At 34.3% G+C, this 22,111-nt stretch overlaps 1 protein-coding gene across 1 annotated transcript; it reads left to right on the forward strand.

Moving 5' to 3' along the window:
• The first annotated feature begins 18,976 nt into the window (after positions 1-18,976).
• Positions 18,977-21,851, forward strand: LOC136222270 (G-type lectin S-receptor-like serine/threonine-protein kinase LECRK3). The gene is made up of 2 exons (XM_066009855.1): positions 18,977-20,893; positions 21,078-21,851. The coding sequence occupies exons 1-2, from the start codon at positions 19,079-19,081 to the stop codon at positions 21,633-21,635; spliced, it is 2,373 nt and encodes a 790-aa protein (XP_065865927.1). The 5' UTR covers positions 18,977-19,078; the 3' UTR covers positions 21,636-21,851.
• Positions 21,852-22,111: the final 260 nt, after the last annotated feature.

A 22,111-nucleotide genomic window follows, 5' to 3' on the forward strand; every position in this document is an offset into this window, starting at 1 on the left:
TTATTCCGGAACAACATATGTATTCGTATTGAACAATAAAGTTCATGGAATGGAACATAGTATGTATACCGTTGGAAGAATATAAGAGTATATCCAATTGATCAGTAAGTTTGCTTTTGAGGATTCGTAAAATAGAAAATGAAATGATATAGTTACATTTTTTCAATAATAAGGGATAATAAGTAATCACTGTTTGTTTGAATATAACTAATACATGGTATATGTTTCATTAAAGTTTTAATGAATAAATGAGGAAATACTTTCATTGTAATGAATAATTGTTAATAAAATGAATACAGATTTATTTTAATCTGATTTTAATTCATACCCTTTGCAATAATAAATAAATGAGGAAATACTTATTGATTCTGATACGAATAGTTTAAGAGACTGATTTACATATTTATATAGGAAATAATACCAATAGTTTAAGAGAGTGATTCACATTTTTAATTTAGTTTGCATTTAATAAATATATTCATGTACGTAATATTCTTAATACTGTTGAGATTTACAATATTCATGTACGTAATGCGTGTTTCATTGCAGGAAAAGTAGAATTTGAAGAGTCTAAATTAATAAAAGCTTTTGAGTTTCCCAATGGATAATCTTTTGAATGAAAGAAAGCGTGTTTTGATAGTATGAAGTTGAAGAGACTAAATAAAATTCTATAAATAGTATTGCTCTCTTTATTGATCATATTTTTTTAGTAGAATTTGGATTGAAGGAAATATGTCAGGAAGCAGTTCCAGTTCGTCTAAGAGATCGAGGTCTTCTTCTCCTGTTCAACCTTTAGTATCTAAAGAACGGAGTGAAATTCTTGATGAGTTATTTAAAGTTATTGAAGATATGGAGGAAACTTTTATGGAAGGGGATATTGACTCCATCATAAATAAGCTGAAGGGCATGAAGGTTTTCATGTCTTTATTTTGTGACTCAATGATGTGTTTTATTGAGAAAGAAGTGGAGGAGAAGGTGGAGTTGCAGGAGAAGCTGGAGGAAGTGAAGATGAATCTGAAGGACCAGATTAAGAAATATAACAATGATATTACGGGTCCTAATGATGGTTTATTTTGATGTTTTTTTTTATAATTGTGAACAATTGTTTTTATTTTTATGTTTTTATGTTTTTTCTGTTTATGTTTGTATGTTTTTTTTTATTTAATGATATATTTTTTTGTTATGTTTTTTATACTGCTATATATTATTGATGTTCATATATTGTTAGTGTAAAGATATGTTGTTTGAAATTAACACACATGTTCAGTACGTAAAGCAGGTAGTTATATTCCTGATGAACTTTTTAAGGTCATTGTTGATATGGAGGAAACGTTTATGGAGGGGAATGTTGATTGCATTATGGTGAAGCTAAAGGGCATAAACACTTTTATTTCTTTATTTTGTGTGTCTGTGATGTGTTTTATTCTGAAACGAGAGTAGAAGAAAGTGGATTGAAGGAGAAGATGAAGGAAGTGAAGAAGAATCTGAAAGACAAGTATGAGCAATGTAACAATGATGTTTTAGGTTGCAATAATGATCTTATTTGATCTTTGTAAGAAATGTATTATCAAGACATATAATAACAAGTTGTTCTTATTAAAAATCACAGGTTTCAAAGTGAAGTGAAATAACAAAATATAATGTTAGAGTAAAGAAAGTTTAGATATAGGGATTTTACCTTATCTTTTTGCTTTTTCTGGGCAGTTTCTAATGTCATGGTTGCACAATTAGTGACATCCTTTGCACATCCTTTGTTTTGTTGTGATTGTTCAATTGCTTTCTCTTTTTCTCCTTTCAATCTTTTCTCACTGTTTGTAAGCTGAATCCCAGTTCCTTTGTTTTTAGAAATTTTAGGTTCTTTGATTAGAACTTCAGAGGGCCGACTTGTTCCAACCAACATCTCCATGTCTTGAATTTTACTAGAATTGTTGATGTTCTTTCTTTTCTTTGCTTCCAGCTCTGTCCTCAATGTTTGAATGTTTCTTGTGAGATTATTTAGGTCCTCTTCATCCCCTTCATCCAAACACACAGTCATGTGAATCTCACTCCATAAGTTATTCAACATTATTTTCTTTCCCATTGTTCTAGCACATTCTTCTATAACATTATTTTGCAATGTTATCTCTGGTAATATTTTCCATCTGTTTAGCACATACTGGTCAGGAATTTTTTCCAGCATCCTATCCTTCCATACAAGCACCATATGTCTACAGGGAATTCCTGCTCTATTGAACATCTTGCACAAACATGTTGTGTCACTGTTGTCTGTATTATAAACAACCTGATATGTTGTTTTTTTACCTTTTTCTCTTACAGTGATTCTGCATTTGTCAGTGTGTTTCTGTATATCATCAACGCCACATTTAAATGAAGCATCTATCACTTGTTTTTGAAATTCATAGAAAATTGTTCTTGTAAATACTTCTGATCCATGCTTTTCGATAGGAATTGGTGTTTAAGTCATAGGTATTGAGTGTTTAGAATCATTGTCATTTTTTTCTTGTGCATGTCTTTGTGCTTCCATTGCACCCTCAAACCGGAGGAGGAATTCAATGAGAGTCAAATGACTTTTTGTGAAAGAAGTGAAGAAGTGATTTTCACTTTCTGACCTTGAGGTTGTTCTCATTAAGTCCGCTAGGAATGAGTCTCTGAAATAAGCAGGAATCCATGTTGATCTTATATCATATATGTGTTTCAGCCATCCATGTTCTTATAAATTGAATTCCAAAATAATTTCCATCCATTTTTGTTCAAACTCTTCTGGTTCCAATTCTACACTCCACACGCAAGAATTTATTTTTGTAATAAAATCTGTTTCTTGCATTATTTGTCTTCCTGTATTTGTAAGAATAGAGTTTAGAATAAAATTAATGTATGCGTATTGAACAACACATATATCATTTTGGAACATTTTATGTATTCATATTGAACAACACATGTATTATATTTGAACATTGTATTTATTGAATGGGACAATAGAAAATAAATAGTATAGAATTATTTTTCGTACCTATTTTGTCTGACATCTTCTTCATAATGTGCCACATGCAAAATCTGTGTTCTGTTTTTTTAAAAACATTTTTTATTGCAACTATCATTGCTGGATCTTGGTCTGTTATCAAGCAAGTCGGCTCATTGTTGTCCATTGCTTTCAGAAATGTTTTAAAAACCCACTCAAATGATGCAATATCTTCGTTAGCCACGAAACAAGATGCAAATGTAATACATTTTTTGTGGTTGTCAACCCCAGTAAATGGTCCAAATATCATATTATACCTGTTCATTGTAACATAAAAATAAGTTTTCTATTTGAAGAACATGATACAATTTTTGTGTTTCAAAATCAGTATATGAAATGCAGAAAGCTAAAATTTTATGCCAAAGATTATTATGTAGTACCTGTTTGTGCTATATGTTGTGTCAAATGAGACCATATCGCCATAAAGAGCGTAGTTTTTGATACATACAGGGTCTGCCCATAAAGCTCTACAGAGTCTGCCTTCTTGATCTACTTCAAATTCGAAAAATAATGCACTCCATAACTCCTTTTTTTTCTGAAAATTATCTACAAACATTTGTGCATCTGAATCCTTAATATATGCTTTCAAGTCTCTCTGGAAGTTTTTAAAATCTATCTTCGATGCACCAATATTTTCATATCCTCCATAAAGTTCCTTTGCTTGTCCATCCTTTGCTTGTCTATAAGTTCTTAGAGGACCAACATTCATCTGTTCAACCAAATCAGAATTCATTTATTTTTAGATGAAATGAGTAAAATTCTATAAGTAAACAGAATACATTATTTATAATGCATAACAATTATGAAGAAGATTTTTTACCTTTGCATTATTAACTACCATCTTTTTCAGTAGAAGATTCATGTTCCTGCCCTCTTTTTGATATTGTACACATCCTGGAGTGTATAGAAGATGATTATGTTCTTCTTTAAACTGTGTCACTTCATAGTTTCCATTGTCGGAAAGTTTGATAATCATTTTAGCACTGCCTCCTACGCGACTGAGTGTCCTTTTTCTGGTTTTTATATCACTGGATGTTGCTTTTCTTTTGTGATATTTGTAACCTTCTTTATTGCATACAAAAAATTGTTCTTTTATAACACCTTGTTTCTTTCTTGAAGTTGATATCCTACTATTAAATCCAGCAGCACAAGCATATGATTTGTAGAATTCTTGAGCTTTATTATAATTCTCAAATATCATTCCAAGAGCAGGTTTTAACTCATTTGAACAATTAGGAATCCATATTTTTGTTCCGTTAGGGCTGAGTCTTGTGATTACTTCTGGTGTGTAAGGTACAATTGCAGTAGAAGAGTAACTAGGCGAAAGCAAATCTACAAAACAGGTAAGAGAGTTGAGATTAGGACAAATATGTATTTTGAACAAATGTTACATTAGTTCGGAACAATTAGTATATCTAGTTTGAACAAATAATATATTAATATTGAACAAATGATATATTCACATGGAACAAGAATTACAATTTGTTAGAATTTACAGTACAGTTTTTGTTTGCTCATTACTGTAAGAAAAGCTATTATCAAGTCTGAAAATAATTTTATAACAACTATTATCAAGAAATCCATATATATCAGATAAATTTCGGATGAATCTATTATCAACAAATCCATATATATCACATAAATGTAAAGTTTCAGCTAACAGCAAAATACCTGCAGATGATGTTGTGGTCTGTGCCATATTGCACTGATTGTTGTCTTCAGATTCCATATTTTGGTGTTCGTATTCCATATTCAGATTGAATTATATGAATACAGATGAGAAATCAATTGATATTGTTGATGTCAAGAGAATCGATCAGTAATGTTGATAGTAGGAAATCGATCGATAATTCAACGTAGAAGAAAATCAGAGTTTAATCTCAGATTAGAAATCGATCGATGATTGTGAGAGAAGAAAATCGATCAAGAATGTTGAAGAATGAGTTTGATTCGCGCGTTTTTCCTGTGAGGAACAGAGGAGAATTGACGCGTGTTTTTTGTTAGAATTCTATTGCCAAAACGACATAGTTTTGTTGTGTCACACAATAAGCTTATTGTCACAACTTAAGCCCTTGTCACGCTGGATCTCACCCCTATATATATAGGGGTGAGATCCAGCGTGACAAGGGCTTAAGTTGTGACAAGGAGCTTATTGTGTAACATAACACAACTACGTAGTTTTGATGATAATTAAAAAGGGCAAGGTGACAAATTGGTAAATAAAATGAAAGAGAGGATAGAGAAAATTGTTTTATTTCTTTTCTTTAAAATACATTTTTCCGACATCTCTAACATCGTTTTTCGAAAATTTTTATACTATTAGACTCGTCTAAATTATACGGTCATTTTAAGATCCCTGAAGCTCAAGTAAAAAAAATTCCGGTGAACGGAATCCGGGTGGGCGTTTTCCGGTGAGAAAAAAAGTGCCCAGAAACTTTTCAAAAAATTCCAGAAAATGTAAAACACTATTCTAAGAAACTTTAATTCTTGGGTCAAAACAGAATTTCTTACGGTTTAGTCCCAATAAAATTTTTTCCTTAATTTTATCCATTTTACATGCTTCAACAATTTGTTGGGACTAAAACGTAAGCAATCTCGCTTCGACCCAAGAATTAAAGTTTCTTAGAATAATGTTTTACATTTTTTGGATTTTTTTGAGAATTTTCTGGGCACTTTTGTTCCTCACCAGAAAACGTCCACCCGGATTCCGTTCACCGGAATTTTTTTTACTTGATCTTCAGGGATCTTAAAATGACTGTCTAATTTAGACGAGTCTAATAGTATAAAATTTTTCGAAAAACGAGGTTAGAAATGTCGGAAAAATGTATTTTAAAGAAAAGAAATAAAACAATTTTCTGTTGGAACAATATAAGTATTATGTTGGAACAAATGGTACACTGATTTGGAACAATTTAAATAGGACAAAAAACGTACCCAGAAAATTATTAAAAAATTCCAAAATATTTAAAACATTATTTTAAGAAACTTTAGTTCTTGGCTCAAAGTGAGATTTCTTACAGTTTTGACCCAACAAATTGTTGAAGCATGTAAAATGGATAAAATTAAGGCAAAAGTTTTATTGGGACTAAACCGTAAGAAATCTCGCTTCGACCCAAGAATTAAACTTTCTTCGAATAATGTTTTACATTTTCTGGATTTTTTGGAGAATTTTCGGGGCACTTTTTTTCTCGCCGGAAAACGTCCACCCGGATTCCGTTCACCGGAATTTTTTTTACTTGAGCTTCAGGGATCTTAAAATGACCGTCTAATTTAGATGAGTCTAATAGTATAAATTTTTTCGAAAAACAAGGTTAGAAATGTCGGAAAAATGTATTTTAAAGAAAAGAAATAAAACATTTTTCTGTTGGAACAATACAAGTATTATGTTGGAACAAATGGTACACTGATTTGGAACAATGTAAGTAGGACAAAAACCGTGCCCAGAAAATTATCAAAAAATTCAAAAACATGTAAAACATCATTTTCAGAAACTTTAATTCTTGGCTCAAAGCGAAATTCCTTACAGTTTTGACCCAATAAATTGTTGAAGCATGTAAAATGGATAAAATTAAGGAACAAGTTTTATTGGGACTAAACCGTAAGAAATCCCGCTTCGACCCAAGAATTAAAGTTTCTTAGAATAATGTTTTACATTTTTTGGAATTTTTTTAGAATTTTCTGGGAACTTTTTTTCTTGCCAAAAAACGCCGACTCGGATTCCGTTCACCGGAATTTTTTTTACTTGAGCTTCAGGGATCTTAAAATGACTGTCTAATTTAGACGAGTCTAATAGTATAAAAAATTTCGAAAAACGAGGTTAGAAATGTCAGAAACATGTATTTTAAAGAAAAGAAATAAAACAATTTTCTGTTGGAATAATATAAATATTATGTTGGAACAAATTGTACATTGATTTGGAACAACGTAAGTAGGACAAAAAACGTGTCCAGAAAATTATCAAAAAATTTCAAAACATGTAAAACATTATTTTAAGAAACTTTAATTCTTGGCTCAAAGCGAGATTCCTTAAAGTTTTTACCCAACAAATTGTTGAAGCATGTAAAATGGATAAAACCGTAAGAAATCTCGCTTTGACCCAAGAATTAAAGTTTCTTAGAATAATGTTTTACATTTTCTGGAATTTTTTGAGAATTTTCTGGACACTTTTTTGCTTGCCGGAAAACGCCCACCCGGATTCCGTTCACCGAAATTTTTTTTACTTGAATTTCATGGATCTTAAAATGACCGTTTAATTAAGACGAGTCGAACGGTATAAATTTTTTTGAAAAACGAGGTTTGCCACCTCCTTTGGTTAATTACAAAATTGGTCCTTGTCACATAATAAGGCTTGTCCTACCATAAGAAATGTGTGACACCTGATCTCATCCATAAAAAATTTCCGGTGAATGGAATCCGGCGATCTGTTTTTCTGTGAGAAAAAAATGTCCAGAAAATTTTCAACAAATTCCAGAAAATGTAAAACATTATTCTGAGAAACTTTAATTCTTGACTCAAAATGAGATTTCTTACGGTTTAGTCCCAAATCAACGGAATCCAACGGTTAGATTGGCGTTTTCTGATAAAAAAACCCGAAAGTGCCCAGAAAATTTTCAAAAAATTTCAGAAAATGTAAAACATTATTTGGAGAAACTTTAATTCTTGAGTCGAAGTAGGATTGCTTACGATATAGTCCCGATAAATCTTTTTCCTTAATTTTATCCATTTTACATCCTTCAACAATTTATTGGGTCAAAACCGTAAGAAATCCCGCTTCGGCCCAAGAATTAAAGTTTCTTAGAATAATGTTTTACATTTTTTGAGAATTTTCTGGGTACTCTATTTCTCGCCAGAAAACGTTCACCCGGATTCCGTTCATTGGAATGTTTTTTACTTGAACTTCAAGGATCTTAAAATGACCGTCTAATTTACACGAGTCTAATAGTATAAAAATTTTCGAAAAACGAGGTTAGAAATGTTGGGAAAATGTATTTTAAAAAAAAGAAATAAAACATTTTTCTGTTGGAACAATATAAGTATTATGTTGGAACAAATGGTACACTGATTTGGAACAATGTAAGTAGGAAATAAAATGTGCCTAGAAAATTATCAAAAGATTCCAAAACATGTAAAACATCATTTTAAGAAACTTTAATTATTGGCTTAAAGCGAGATTCCTTATAGTTATGACCCAATAAATTGTTGAAGCATGTAAAATGAACAAAATTAAGGAACAAGTTTTATTGGGATTAAACCGTAAGAAATCCCATTTCGAACCAAGAATTAAAATTTCTTAGAATAATGTTTTACATTTTCTGAAATTTTTTAAGAATTTTCTGGGCACTTTTTTTCTCGCCAGAAAACGCCCACCCGGATTCCGTTCACCGGAATTTTTTTTACTTGAACTTCAGGGATCTTAAAATGACCGTCTAATTTAGACGAGTCTAATAGTATAAAATTTTTCGAAAAACGAGGTTAGAAATGTCGGAAAAATGTATTTTAAAGAAAAGAAATAAAACAATTTTCGCGTAGAGATGTCGGGAAAATGTATTTTAAAGAAAATAAATAAAACAATTTTCTATATCCTCTCTTTCTTTTTATTTACAAATTTGCCACCTTACTATTTTCAATTATCATCAAAACTACGTAATTTTGTTATGTCACACATTAAGCTCATTGTCACACCCTAACCCCTTGTCACACTAATATATATATATATATATATATATATATATATATATATATATATATACACACACACACACGTTATTGTCAGTAATCACCAATTGAATGGTGGTCTAGTGGTAAGTATACATGTTTTCTAAAGTTTGAATTTCAAACATATAAAACTCATATTTTTTTAAAGTAAATATGGAGACGATCAATCGGTTCATGGTTAACCCGGTTGGTTTAAGCAATTCTGGTCGATTTTCAAAAGTGAAAAAACCGAATCACTTTTGGACCAAAAATATGACAAGTTTCAGTTGAACCAGACTAACCTGGCTGATCCATTCTGAATCTAATAACTATGATTTTTTTATTAAAAGATTGGTTACCGAGGGAAGCGATGGACATCCCAGCTAGGCTGGCACCCCCGAGCTAAACCTCGAACCCCTTTATTAAATGCTCAAGGCAAAAGAAAGGAGAAAAAATACAAAGAGTCAAAACCGGAGATTAGGAAAAGCGATAAGAAATGCCTCCCCTAATGTCCTTAAAGTACACAAGATTACAAAAAGTGGGAACCGAATCCCTCTAGTGAAAACCCGTCACGAGAAGACCAAAGTTAGCCAAAGCATCTGCCATGACATTACCTTCTCGTTAAACATGAGAAACCACAAAGTGCAAAGAATCCGTAAGAGCGAGACAATTCAACCAATCCTGTCTTACCTGCCAAGGAACTGAATGAGTTCGGGAGCGAAAAACATGCACGACGTACATCGAATCACTCTCCAACCATATTTGACGCCAGCCCCGATCAACTGCCAAGGAAATCACATGAATTGCCGCTATTAGTTTCGCGACATAAGCGAATGAACAATTTAAATAGAAGGCAAAAGCCCCCATCCATATACCCGACGAGGATCTGTAAACACCCCGCAGCCCGCATTACCAGAAAAACTCACAACGGAAGCATTCGTGTTAATCTTGACCCAAGACATCGTAGGACGCTGCCAACAGACCTGCAGAATCTGCGGTGCCCGCGCATACCGCCTATCAATCCCTAACTCGCGAAGGATTTGAACCTCCATAGCGGAATTCCAAATGTGTCTGCCCCCCCCCCCCCCCAAACTCGAAGAGTCCTTAATAGCCCGACAGATCTGTCTGAGTATTGTCGTTATGCACGGAACCTCATCGTCGAAAATAATTTTATTTTGAGTTAGCCAAATAGCCCACACACCATTAACAATCGTTGCAGCCCACAACTCACCAATCTGAGAGCTAAAGCGGAAATGAACAGCAGCCTCAATCAAATCCAGAACCAACGAAATCGAATCAAACTGATGACCAAACAATGAAGCAATACCCTTCCAAATCTCCTGCGAAAAGCGACAAGTTATAAAGACATGGTTTATTGACTCACTCTCCAATTGACACAGGGGGAAACAAGAGATAATAATACAGCCGCGAATCCACAACTGATCATACGTCAATAAATACCCGAGGCAAGCTCGCCAACAGACTAAAGAGTGGGCCAGAGGGAGAAAAGCATGCCAAATAAAGTGACACCAAGCCTTAGGAGTAGCCTGTGGTTGCAACCAGGCATAGAATAGCTTTACAGAGAGCACACCCCCACCACCGGCTTCTAGATACTGTTAAGCCCAAAATATACCTAAAATATCATTAATATTTACACCAGTTTTGCTATGAAATTGTGTTGTTTATATCTATTTAGAGTACTTTTACGTCTGAATATGTTTCTTTCATGCAAGGTACCTAAATATTTGGTAAAATCCAAATAGGAACGAAAAGAGGTCAAAAACAAAGGAAAAACCCTAAGTTACGAGCCAAAGACGAAGAAAATCAACGCACCGAAACGAAGATGATGGAACGAAGTCGGAACGGGAAAAAACTCCCGTGTCGCGACCGAGATTCCCTAATCTCGGTCGCGACACGCCTCTTCCAGCCACTCCTCCTTGCGTTCCGAAGACCAAAATTTTACTCCCCAATCTCGGCAAATATTTTCCCATCTCGGTAACATCAGAGATTTCTCCAGCACAGTTTACACATGTTTTAATTCAAAGAAACGCGTTCGTTCGGGTGGATAGAAATGTCTCTTCACAGCGGACACGACCCTTGAACACGACTCTTCAACATCTATAAATAGAGAGTTGATTTCAGAGTTGTAGAGAGTTAGATTTTTAAGATTAGTGCAGAATTTATGCCGAAATTCTGAGTCAAAAACGATTCAGAAGTTAGAGTTCATTTCTGTAAAAGCAATTTCATGTACACACATTGTTCTTAAATTAATTACAAACACAGTAGCAATTAGATTTAGATTAAGATCTATTCAATACTAGTTTACATTTTGGTAGTAGAAGAGCCATCTCTATTCCGAAGATTCAGCGAGAAGATTAAGTAGCGGATTCGACCCCGGAGCCTGACAAACTCTAACGAGTTTTAAGGAAGGATTGATAACCTGGAACTCACTAAGCCCTCTTGAATGCTTCCATGCTTCTTGTTCTCTGTAAACTTGTATCAATTCACACTTCATCTAATAAAAGTTCATGCTATTCAACATATTTTTATGTAGTTACTTTGGTAAACGATCTGAAGTAAAGTTCTGGTGTTTTCATTAAAACGTAGTTCTTATTAAATCAATCTCAAAACCAAATTCAATTAACGATTTTCTATTTAATAAACGTTAAGTCATATTTAAACTATATCAAAATAAGTTTTTGTGAAAAAACGTTCCATGTGGGATCGATATCTTTTTATTACTCCAAGCGAAACCGTGCACTTGAGGAAATCGCTCAACAGATACAAACATCGGTATCATCACGCCCTCTACAGACAGACCGAATTATATTCTGAACCTCGTCAGGCAAATCCGGTAAATTAGACCAGCAGTTACCTTGTAAATAATCATCCACCGAGCCCTGACAGTCCCCGCCTCTGATCGGCATTGAATTTACCTGTTTCTCCACCGGCGGGTCAATCCAAGCATCAAACCAGAAGTTCAAGTTCGAAGTAGTACCAATCCACCAGAAGTAGTGATCCAGAACAACTGAATAAACGACTCGAATTAACGTCCAGATGAAGAATTAAAAATCCAATTTCGCGGCCTTCCCGACCTATTAATAAAGCGTAACCTGAGGAGACGGAAACACATGGATTGATCCTGGATCAGACCCCAAGCCAATTTTCCCATGAGAGCTTTATTTAAAGTAAGCAAATCTTTAATCCCAAGTCCTCCCTCAATAACCTTCTGACAACAAATTCACCAAGGCACAGTGATAAGCTTCTGATCAGCTATTGACCCTGTCCAAACAAAGTTCCTCATACAATGCTTCGTACGAAAAATTAAAGCCACTGGCCATTTATAAACAATAAAAGAGCGCATAAAGCATCCTGTAATGACAGAGTTGACCAAAGCCACCCTTCCAGGCATGGATAAGCAACTTCTTTTCCACTTACTAAACCTTGCCAAAATTTTGTCAGTCAAACTCGAAAGCTGCCTGCTCCATGGAGAGCCAAAGAATAACAGAACTCCAAGGTAGCGAAAGGGGACAGAACCTCGATGAATGCCCATAATGCCTGCCAAAAGGCTCCCACACCTGGCTGCAACAGAAGGGCTCAGAAAGATCTCAGACTTTTGCCAGTTAACACGTTGACCTGAAATTGCACCATAAGTTTCAAAAATACGGTCAATCCTGTTAAGATTATAAGTAGTAGCCTTGCAGAATAGAAGAATATAATCTAATAACTATGATGATGATACATTAATTAACTCAAAAATGTATCTCTTAAAAAGTTTGGAAAATAATGCAACTAAAATATGACTTTTCCCTATAAAATATCACCATTTAAATAGGTGGTTTTGATCACATGGACCTTAATGACCATGCACTATTTGGTCATTCACCATTAGATCTAGGCTTATTAGAATCCTAAGGTGGAGATTCAAAGCATCATGCGACTTAGATTTAAATAAATCTATATCTAACGGTGAATGACCAAATTCACTTGGTCATTAAGGTACATGTGAATATTCCTGTTTAAATAGGAGTGTTATAAGATTGAATGTTATATATATATATATATATATATATATATATATATATATATATATATATAATTTAAAATTATACATTAGTTATACATCACTTATAAATTACAATAAGTTTTAGGGTTAGTTTAAAAAAACGTGATTTCACGTTTTTGGAGATCGGTACTTGTTGTTTCTTATAGCACAGACATGTCATCTCATCTGTCAAAGACGACAGATCAATGATTTTGTGTGTAGGAGATTCGAATGAGCCAACTATAGGTGTGTGATAGGTTTTTAAAGCCAACTATAGGTGTGTAATATGTTATTTTAAAAGTTCAGGATGCCAATAGGTGAAACGTGTCAAGTTTAAAGGTGTAAATATGCATTAATCCTATTTTTTAACTAATAATTAAGTCTGGGAAAATTGGAAAACCTTGGTTGAATTATATTGACGAGCTGATGTAATTTCAGAATTTTGAATCAAAAATTAAGTCTAGAAAAATTGGACAATATATAAAATAAAATGTAACCAATATTTTTTGTTAACTATTGTTCTGTTTCTATTTGTTTATACAGATTATCATTTTCTTATTCTAACTTGGTTTGTTTGGAATTTTAGAAAAATGGGTGGTTTATTTTATTAATTTTCTTTTCACATATATTGATACATGTTTTAATTGAAGATGGATCCGGCTCTAAGAACATGGTCACTTCAGAGGCTTAGGCCCATTTTTACTAGTGGCAACATCAATCAGCATGATGAAAGGTCAAAAAAATTCCCTAGAGTGAATTTTATGTCTCGGTAATAAAAGAAAATATGTTTACTTTCGAGATGATGGTGGTATGTAAGATTTTATATCTTTTACATTCTCATTTGCAGGGATTGATTTCCATAAGAAATGTGAAATGTTACAAATTGGATAATCTGAGCAATAATGCTATCTAGTTGAGTTAGACGTTAGTAGATGAGCATTAGTTGGCTAGAAAATATAATTTGTAAAAGTCACTAAAAATGTCTGTAAATTAAATCGCCATAAAATGAGTGTGTCGAAATGATGGAAGAAAGCAAAATCGCATATCTCTTGAAGAAGTCAAACCTTAAAAGGCTTAAACTAGAGGAACATTTGGTGAACATGTTGTAGAAGAAACTTATATATGTTGAGATGCAGCTAGAAAAGCTTCTACATGATAACATGGTTAGTCAATTGATCTCAATACTAAAGGTTAAACCGAGATCAAATTGAAAAGACATAGAAAGGAATGGGACTGAAGCCCATTAAAATTTAAGGCCTTAAATGAAGGAAAACCCTACCTCATTAACTAAAGATCCCAAGATCTAGGTTCAAAGGGACAACCTAATTGCATAAACCTTGTGTGATTACTGTGGGAGTTCAACCCCAATCTATTCTTATGATGTAAACAGTTATATATAAAAGCGGAAAATGGTTAAGCTATGCTTTTAATGATACATTGTCTGTCAGAATTATTGAGCAAATAAATCACCCATAAGAAAGGAAAGTGGGGCAATTCGAAGGAGACTAATGGGGCTTAGTTCTCTATAACTCTTGCAAAACCAATATGTTCATGACCATAACGGACATAACCATGAGAACTAATGTCGTGTCATTGGTATTATTGTGTGGATTATATCATCATTTACACAAACGACAGAATAAGTCAAGGACATTGTGTCTACTAGTCACCCAGTAAAGTAAATATACTTGCACAAAGGAAGATTCAAGGGTTGTTGCTTGCTTATACTATGCAAATATCGACTCTAAAAAGTTATCACCATATCCAATTCTTTTCACTGTCAATTTCATTCATGTGTGGGATTATTGGAAATTTTTTTATGATGAATGAAATAAATTTAAATATCAACACCCTTCATGAATAGGCATATTCACTCATGAACAGCCATGTCTGTTCGTGAACAGATGTGTCTACAGTTGTGTTCATTCGTGTTAATTCGTGAACATGACTTGTCTATTTGAGTTCTATTTATACAAAATGGAACTGTCAAATTTTATACACTAAAAATGAAATATTCTCTGAAATTTTATGCTTTCTGTATAATCATATTATTCATGTTTTGAAGACGATCATCAATAGCGACATAATCTATCTTAAGGAGACTGTTAATACATGCCTCATATTTTTCACATCTTGTTGTTATTCATGTTTCATTTGTCTTTTTGGACTAATATTTCCTAATAGAGATCGGAAAAAGCCACGAGAGCACTTGGAGAGATCAATTATCTCTCTGAACGCTCCCAAAGATGAAGTCTTATACTACGTGGAGAGAATAAGGTACACATCACCTACCGTACGAAAATGGAGAAGTCACCCTCACACAACAATAGGGCATTCTACAACTTCCATAAAAGTGAGGGGCACAACATGAAAGATTGTATGCAACTCATTTCCAAACTAGAAAAGTTGGCACTCAGGGAAAGCTGGATCATTCCCTAAAAAAGTTCAGGCGAGGTTTCATATCCGAAGAAAGGGAAATGTGAAGTAAGGATAAAGCCCCATATGGCATTATCAATATAATCTCAAGAGGGTCGGTTCTGGGGGCATCTTTTAAGAGAAGGTTCCCTAAAAATGAGAAGTCGGACACACTAAGGTCAAACTTCTCATTCGGTGGATTAAGGCATATCCCTAGAATAACGCATGATGACACGTTAGTGATTGAATTCTAGATTAAGGAATTCAATATTCACATGGTATTAGTATACACTAGGAGCTCAGCCAACATCATCATGAAAAAAGCCTACGAGGCACTTCGCCTCGAGCCTATCAGGTTGAATCCTATGAAAGCTCCCTTGATAGGAATGAGCGGACACTCAATCCCCCTATTGGGGAGTGTGGACATGTAAATCAAGATTGGGGGCTGCCAAACCATTTGGTGGTCGGAAGCAGAGTTATTAATCATAGACATTGGCTGAATGTATAATGTGACAGTAAGGCGACCTTTACTGTCAGACTCAAGAGGTACTTTATCCATTTGACACCTTTCATGGAAAATCCCCACACCCGATGGAATGACCATCGCCTAGGATGACCAATTAGTAACCCAACAAATGTATATGGCATCACTCGAAATAAAGCCAATGGAGGTCAAGCCGGTAAAAAAAAAAAGGAAAGAGCCAAAGCCAGTAGGGGCACTAGAGTTTGTTTGGCTAATAGAGCCCAAAGCAACACATACATCAATGGATATCATTTTCCCAACGCCTATCACTAATTCCATAGGATTAAGTAGATCCTGACCGAGGGAATCCTACCCGCTCCCCCATATTAACATACTGATAGATCCCATGATCGAGCACACCATTTATGTTAGGAAATAGGTTACGCAAAGGAGTATTTAATTTTTTATAACTACTTTATTAACCTGAGGAACTTATTACGTCGTTATTCGATAATAATATTAAAACGGTTCAAAAAGCATAAATGATTTACCTCTTTAAGGTGATCTACTATTGATGTAGTGTACCATGGAAGATTGAAAGAACAATCAACAAGCTTAAACAACTTTATTTAAAAACCAAAATAGATTGGCTCTAACAAAGTCGACACAAACGTCGAATGAAAGACAAATTAAACCCTAACATAACCTATTTTATTTTTGGTTAAGTAATTGAGAAAGAAAATTAGGATTTAGCAATTGAACAATTCAGCTAAAGATTCTTTGTGTATAGGCCGAAATACATATAGGATTTATGTAGGTTTTATTTTTTTCCTAATTTGTCTGCTAATTGCATTAGGTTTAGCTAAATTTTATTAGAATAAATCATTATTCCTAACTCTAATAAGTATATATATATATATATATATTTAGTTCCTAAAATAAATGCTAATAGCATTTATATTTCCTATTAAGATTATAATTAACTTAATTAGTTCATAAATAATTATAATGTAATTAGAATTAAATTGTAAATCAATTAAATTAATTAATCTAATATGTATAAACAATTTTGGCCCCTTATTCATCGCTCCTATTGGAACAATTCCAAAATTACAATGTTTACGTTGGTTCTTAAATCATAGTGTGTGACCCATTAGGTTCTTACCACAATTAGTCGTACACATTTATTGTAATTCACTTAATGTTGATTCGGATAGAAAACTAACTCCTTAATTTCTATCTATTAATTCTATTAGAATTAATTGAACTAAACGTATAACGGAGCGAGTGTCCGATTTAAAGATAAGAAGTGTCTCACTGCCCTAGAAGCCATAAGAAGTCAACCCATAGGAAGTTGTACTACTAACCTCCTCCGCCGAAGCCAAAGCCTACACAAACATTCGTCAGATACGATCACACAACATACGAGGATATATAGGTCAAAACCTCACCTTGGTCATTCGAGTGACATGTACATCGGTCAGCGGGCGAACCGCCATCTTGCAGAACACCTTGTGCTCAATATGAGCAAGTGCAAGGAGACTGATATTATGTGAGACCTTAGGATCACTCAACGAAATATGATCCCCCTTGTGACGTAGGGCCTAGAGCTAAATGAAAATGGTTTAAAACTAAAGGAAACAATAGAAACGTATAAAAGGGAGCAGAGTCAAAATAACTCACTCGGGCAATATGAAGTCACAATTATCGGCTATACACTTCAGTGAGAGGTCACCAAAAGATTGTACACTTTTATGTGAAAAATCGATAGTTGTATATCAAAATATGAAATAGGATAAAAGTTGTACATCATATATACAATTTACCCGCTTTCTGAAGGCAAAATAAATGTTTTAGTTGGAAAAAAACCAAGAAGGTGGAGAGATTCTTAATGTTTCATTTTCTCCTTGTCCATATCCATTTAGTGTGGTCAGTAGTTAGTTAAACTAGATTTTTATGTATATTTTATTCAAATTGGCTACAAAGCTCCAATCTATACTTGTGTTGTATATATAATCTTGGCTTAAAGTCCAAATTGGCTACAAATCTCCAACCTCTACTTTTCAAATAAGGCTTCTAACCTTCTAAAATCACTGGTTAAATCCCTAACTTATGTCGAAACCACCAATTGAGTCCTTCCAATTGAAATAAAATTTTAATTCGCTTATTTTATATTTTGGTATTCTTTTCGTTAGTGTTTTATAATATTTTTCGGTCTCAGTAAAAAAAAAATTCAGTTGAACCGAACCGAAATCAATATATTTTACCAAAGTATTTTTTATTCTACATGTCTACATAAAAAACCAAATGAACTGAAATTTAACGGTTCGATTCGGTTACTAACCAAAATAAATACCATGTATAAATATAAAAAATATTTTAATATAATATATTAATTTCGGTTCGGTTTAATATAAATTTTCACTAAAACTGAACTTATAACCGAAACCCAAGATATCATAAACAGAATCGAAAATATAAAATCTCCGAACTCTAATTTTATTTCAGACGAGAGAGAGGAATCCAATGGGTGGTTTGAGTCTTTCAACGTACCGTTTGAGGATTTAATGGATGACTTTTATGGTGTAGATTAATTGGGTCTAATATGAGCTTTTATGCCTATAAATTGAAAAAAGTGAAAAATTATTTCAAACAAGTCATGTCTTGTCTCTCAATAGAAATTGGAGTAAATTACATCCATGGTCACTCAATCTTATCTATTTTAACATTGTGGCCACTGAACTTCAATTTTTAACGTTATAACCATCAAACTTTATATTTTTTTAACATCGGTGACCACTCAATTTTATCTAACTCCTCAAAGTGACCCTTAACGACCTCAAAATGAAAATATTCAAGAATTAAAATTGTTCAGAACGACATTTACTTTTAAACCGCATTTTTTATTTTCCAAAATCACATTTTTTTTTTGAACTTTTTCTCTATAAAAATTTACTCTCTCCTAACAAAACACCGCCTAAAATGACCTCAAAACGAAAATTTTCAAGAATTAAGGTTACTTAGAATATCATTACGCTTTGGATTTGTTATTTTTAGGCCGTCAACAGTCATTTTGAGACGTTGAATTGGCATCGATGTTAAAAAGTGTAAAGTTCAGTGGTCATACTGTTAAGAGTTGAAGTTCAATGACCATAATTTCAAATGTTTAAAGTTCAGTGGCCATGGGTGTAATTTACCCGTAGAAATTGATAGCTCTATTATTTTGTTTTTGGTATTTATTTTGGAAGTTATGGATTACACTTTTGTCCATCAATCACTTCTTTATTTCTGACCTCTTCTTTTTGAATGAAGATATTTCAAACCATTTATTGTTCAACAGCTCACTTGACACGACAGAGGCCAAGTCTTCAAAGTCTGCTTGCTTCAATTGAGATTTGTCTGCTTAAAATGCTCCATCTGATAATACAAATCGGAGTAAACAATGGCTTCCTCTCATGGTTATTTTCTTCTCCTTACCTTACTATTGCTTTCTTCTTCATTGTTTGCTCAAAATACAGGCCAAGTAAATGTGGGCAGCTCAATCACAGCAGGAGATGATGAACCATGGATTTCCCCTTCTGAGGATTTCGCTTTCGGATTTCAGCAGCTTGAAAATAAGGATCTTTACTTGCTTGCAATTTGGTACAACAAAATTCCAGACAGAACCATTGTCTGGTATGCAAATGGAGATGATCCGGCGCCAACAAGATCGAAAGTAGAGCTAACTTCAGACCGGGGGCTAGTGCTCACTGGCCCTCAAGGAGCAGAGATATGGAGCTCTGGAGGAAGTGTGGGAGAAGCAGCCTATGGTTTGATGAATGATACAGGCAATTTCATGGTTAAAAATACAGCAGGTGAAAGCTTATGGCAGAGCTTCGAAGATCCGAGAGACACGTTGCTGCCTGGACAAACGCTAGAAAGGGGTGGGAGGATTCTTAATTCTAGACTCAGAGAGACTAATTTCTCCCTCGGACGGTTCCAATTTCGTTTGATTCCTGATGGGAATGGTGTGCTGAATTTCAACAATTTGCCTACTGGTTTTGCTTATGGTGCCTATTTCTGGACAGATACAGTTGATACTAATGCATCGAATGCTGGTTTGCGAATAGTATTCAACGAGTCTGGCTACTTGTATGTTTTGAGAGCAAGCAATAGACGAGAGCTCATTACACAAGGAAGAGTTATCTCTGCTGCTGAATATTACCATAGAGTAATTCTCCATTTTGATGGGGTTTTGGCCCAATATTCTTACCCCAAGAACTCTAGTGGGAATTGGGAGGTTGTTTTTAGAGAACCAGATAACATCTGCAACAGTTTGAGTGGAATAGGAACTGGACCTTGCGGGTTTAATAGTATCTGTAAACTGAGTGAAGATCAGCGAGCAACCTGTGGATGTCCGCCGAGGTTTTCTTTAATTGATCAAAATGATGAATATGGAGGCTGTAAACCAGATTTCTATACTCAATTTTGCTATGATGAGGATACTGAAGGGCCTATTTCTGACTTTGAGTTCATAGAATTGAAAAATACTGATTGGCCAACTTCGGATTACGAGCGGTACAATCCTTATAACATACAAGACTGCCCAAACGCTTGTCTCCATGATTGCTTCTGCAATGTAATTGTGTACAGAGATGGAAGTTGCTGGAAGAAGAAGTTGCCACTCTCTAATGGAAGGCAAGATGAAGGAATGAATGGGGTAAGTTTCATAAAAGTGAGAAAAGGAAATTTCACAGAGAGAAAATTAACTCCTCTTCCATTCCCCCTTGAGAATGAAAAAGGTAATCGGGTTCTGGTTCTGGTTGTGTCTTTGCTCTTAGGTGGCTCTGCGGTTATCAATTTCATATTCTTTGGCTTGGTGGGTTTCGGTTCTCTCGTCTTCTACAGAAAAAAGTTCGTACCTTTTGCTCAATCCTGCAAATCCAATTTGTTTCACTTCAGCTATATAGAACTTGTGGAAGCAACAAATGGGTTCAAGGACGAGGTAGGAAGGGGCTCTTTCGGCATCGTGTACAAAGGGTTAAGAGAAATAGCCATTGCAGTGAAGAAATTAGACAGAGTAGTTGCAGACAGTGAGAAAGAATTCAGGACAGAAGTTGAAGTGATTGGCCAAACTTACCACAAGAATCTGGTCAAGCTTGTAGGCTTTTGCGACGAGGGGCAACATCGGTTGTTAGTGTACGAGTTCCTGAGAAGCGGGGCGCTATCGAACTTCCTATTCGGAGATACAAAACTCCGTTGGGAGCAAAGAACTCAGGTAGTCTGTCGGCCTCCAGATTCTAGAGAAAAATTAAATAAAATTAGAATCATGAATGGAAAATACCGTCAGGTTTTGCGACAAAATTCTCTGTCGCTGATGTTTAGTCCAAATAAAAATTTATAATCTTAACATATTTCATCTATTGAAAGCCTAATATTTGTTTCTGGCTGCGCCACTGCAGATAGCATTGGGGATAGCAAAAGGACTCGTGTATCTCCACGAAGAGTGTACTACCCAGATCATCCATTGTGATATAAAGCCTCAAAACATTCTTCTTGACAACAATCTTGATGCGAAGATCGCTGATTTCGGATTGGCAAAGCTTCTTATGCTTGATCAGAGCCGAACTTATACTGCGATTCGAGGAACCAAAGGGTATGTTGCCCCGGAGTGGTTTAGGAACTTGCCTATTACACCAAAAGTAGATGTGTACAGTTTCGGCGTTTTACTATTGGAGATAATTTGTTGCAGAAGAAATGTGGATTCAGAACTAAGTGAAGATGAAATCATTCTGATTGATTGGGCTTATGATCGCTATGTTGGAAGCAAAGTTGATGTTCTAGTTGCAGATGATGAAGAAGCCATAAATGACTTGAACAAGGTTGAGAGGTTCTTAATGGTTGCAATTTGGTGCACTCAAGAAGATCCAAATCTCAGACCAACTATGAAAATGGCACTATTAATGCTTGAAGGGATAGTTCCGGTCGTAGCTCCACCATGTCCGTCCCCGTTTACTTAGGTATTGAAAAGTAACTTTAGGTTATTTCGGAACCGGTAAATAATTTATTAGTCTCCGAATTTGAGTCTTTGTTTTAATTAATAGTAGCCAGTACTTTTATTTTTCAAAAGTACATCGTAGTCCCTTATTCTTTCAAATTCAACTACTTCATCGTTTTGTTCATAATTCTGTTACACAAAATTTGAATTATATAGAAAAATAATAAGTTGGCTCATCTATCAGAAATTATTAACAACAACAACAACAACAACAACAAAGCCTTAGTCCCGAAATGATTCGGGGTCGGCTAACATGAACCATCATATAAACGTTTCATAATATTAAATATAATTGTCATTTTATATATAATTTAACTTTGACTAATATACTTCTGGATGGATGAATTAAGTAGTTGATTTTGAAAGAATTGGAAATCTATAATGTATTTTTTTAAAATATATGAGCTTGCTAGTTTTGATATTTGAAAACTGAAAGAC

This window comes from Euphorbia lathyris, chromosome 1 (assembly GCF_963576675.1).
Source record: "Euphorbia lathyris chromosome 1, ddEupLath1.1, whole genome shotgun sequence".
Lineage (NCBI taxonomy): Eukaryota > Viridiplantae > Streptophyta > Magnoliopsida > Malpighiales > Euphorbiaceae > Euphorbia > Euphorbia lathyris.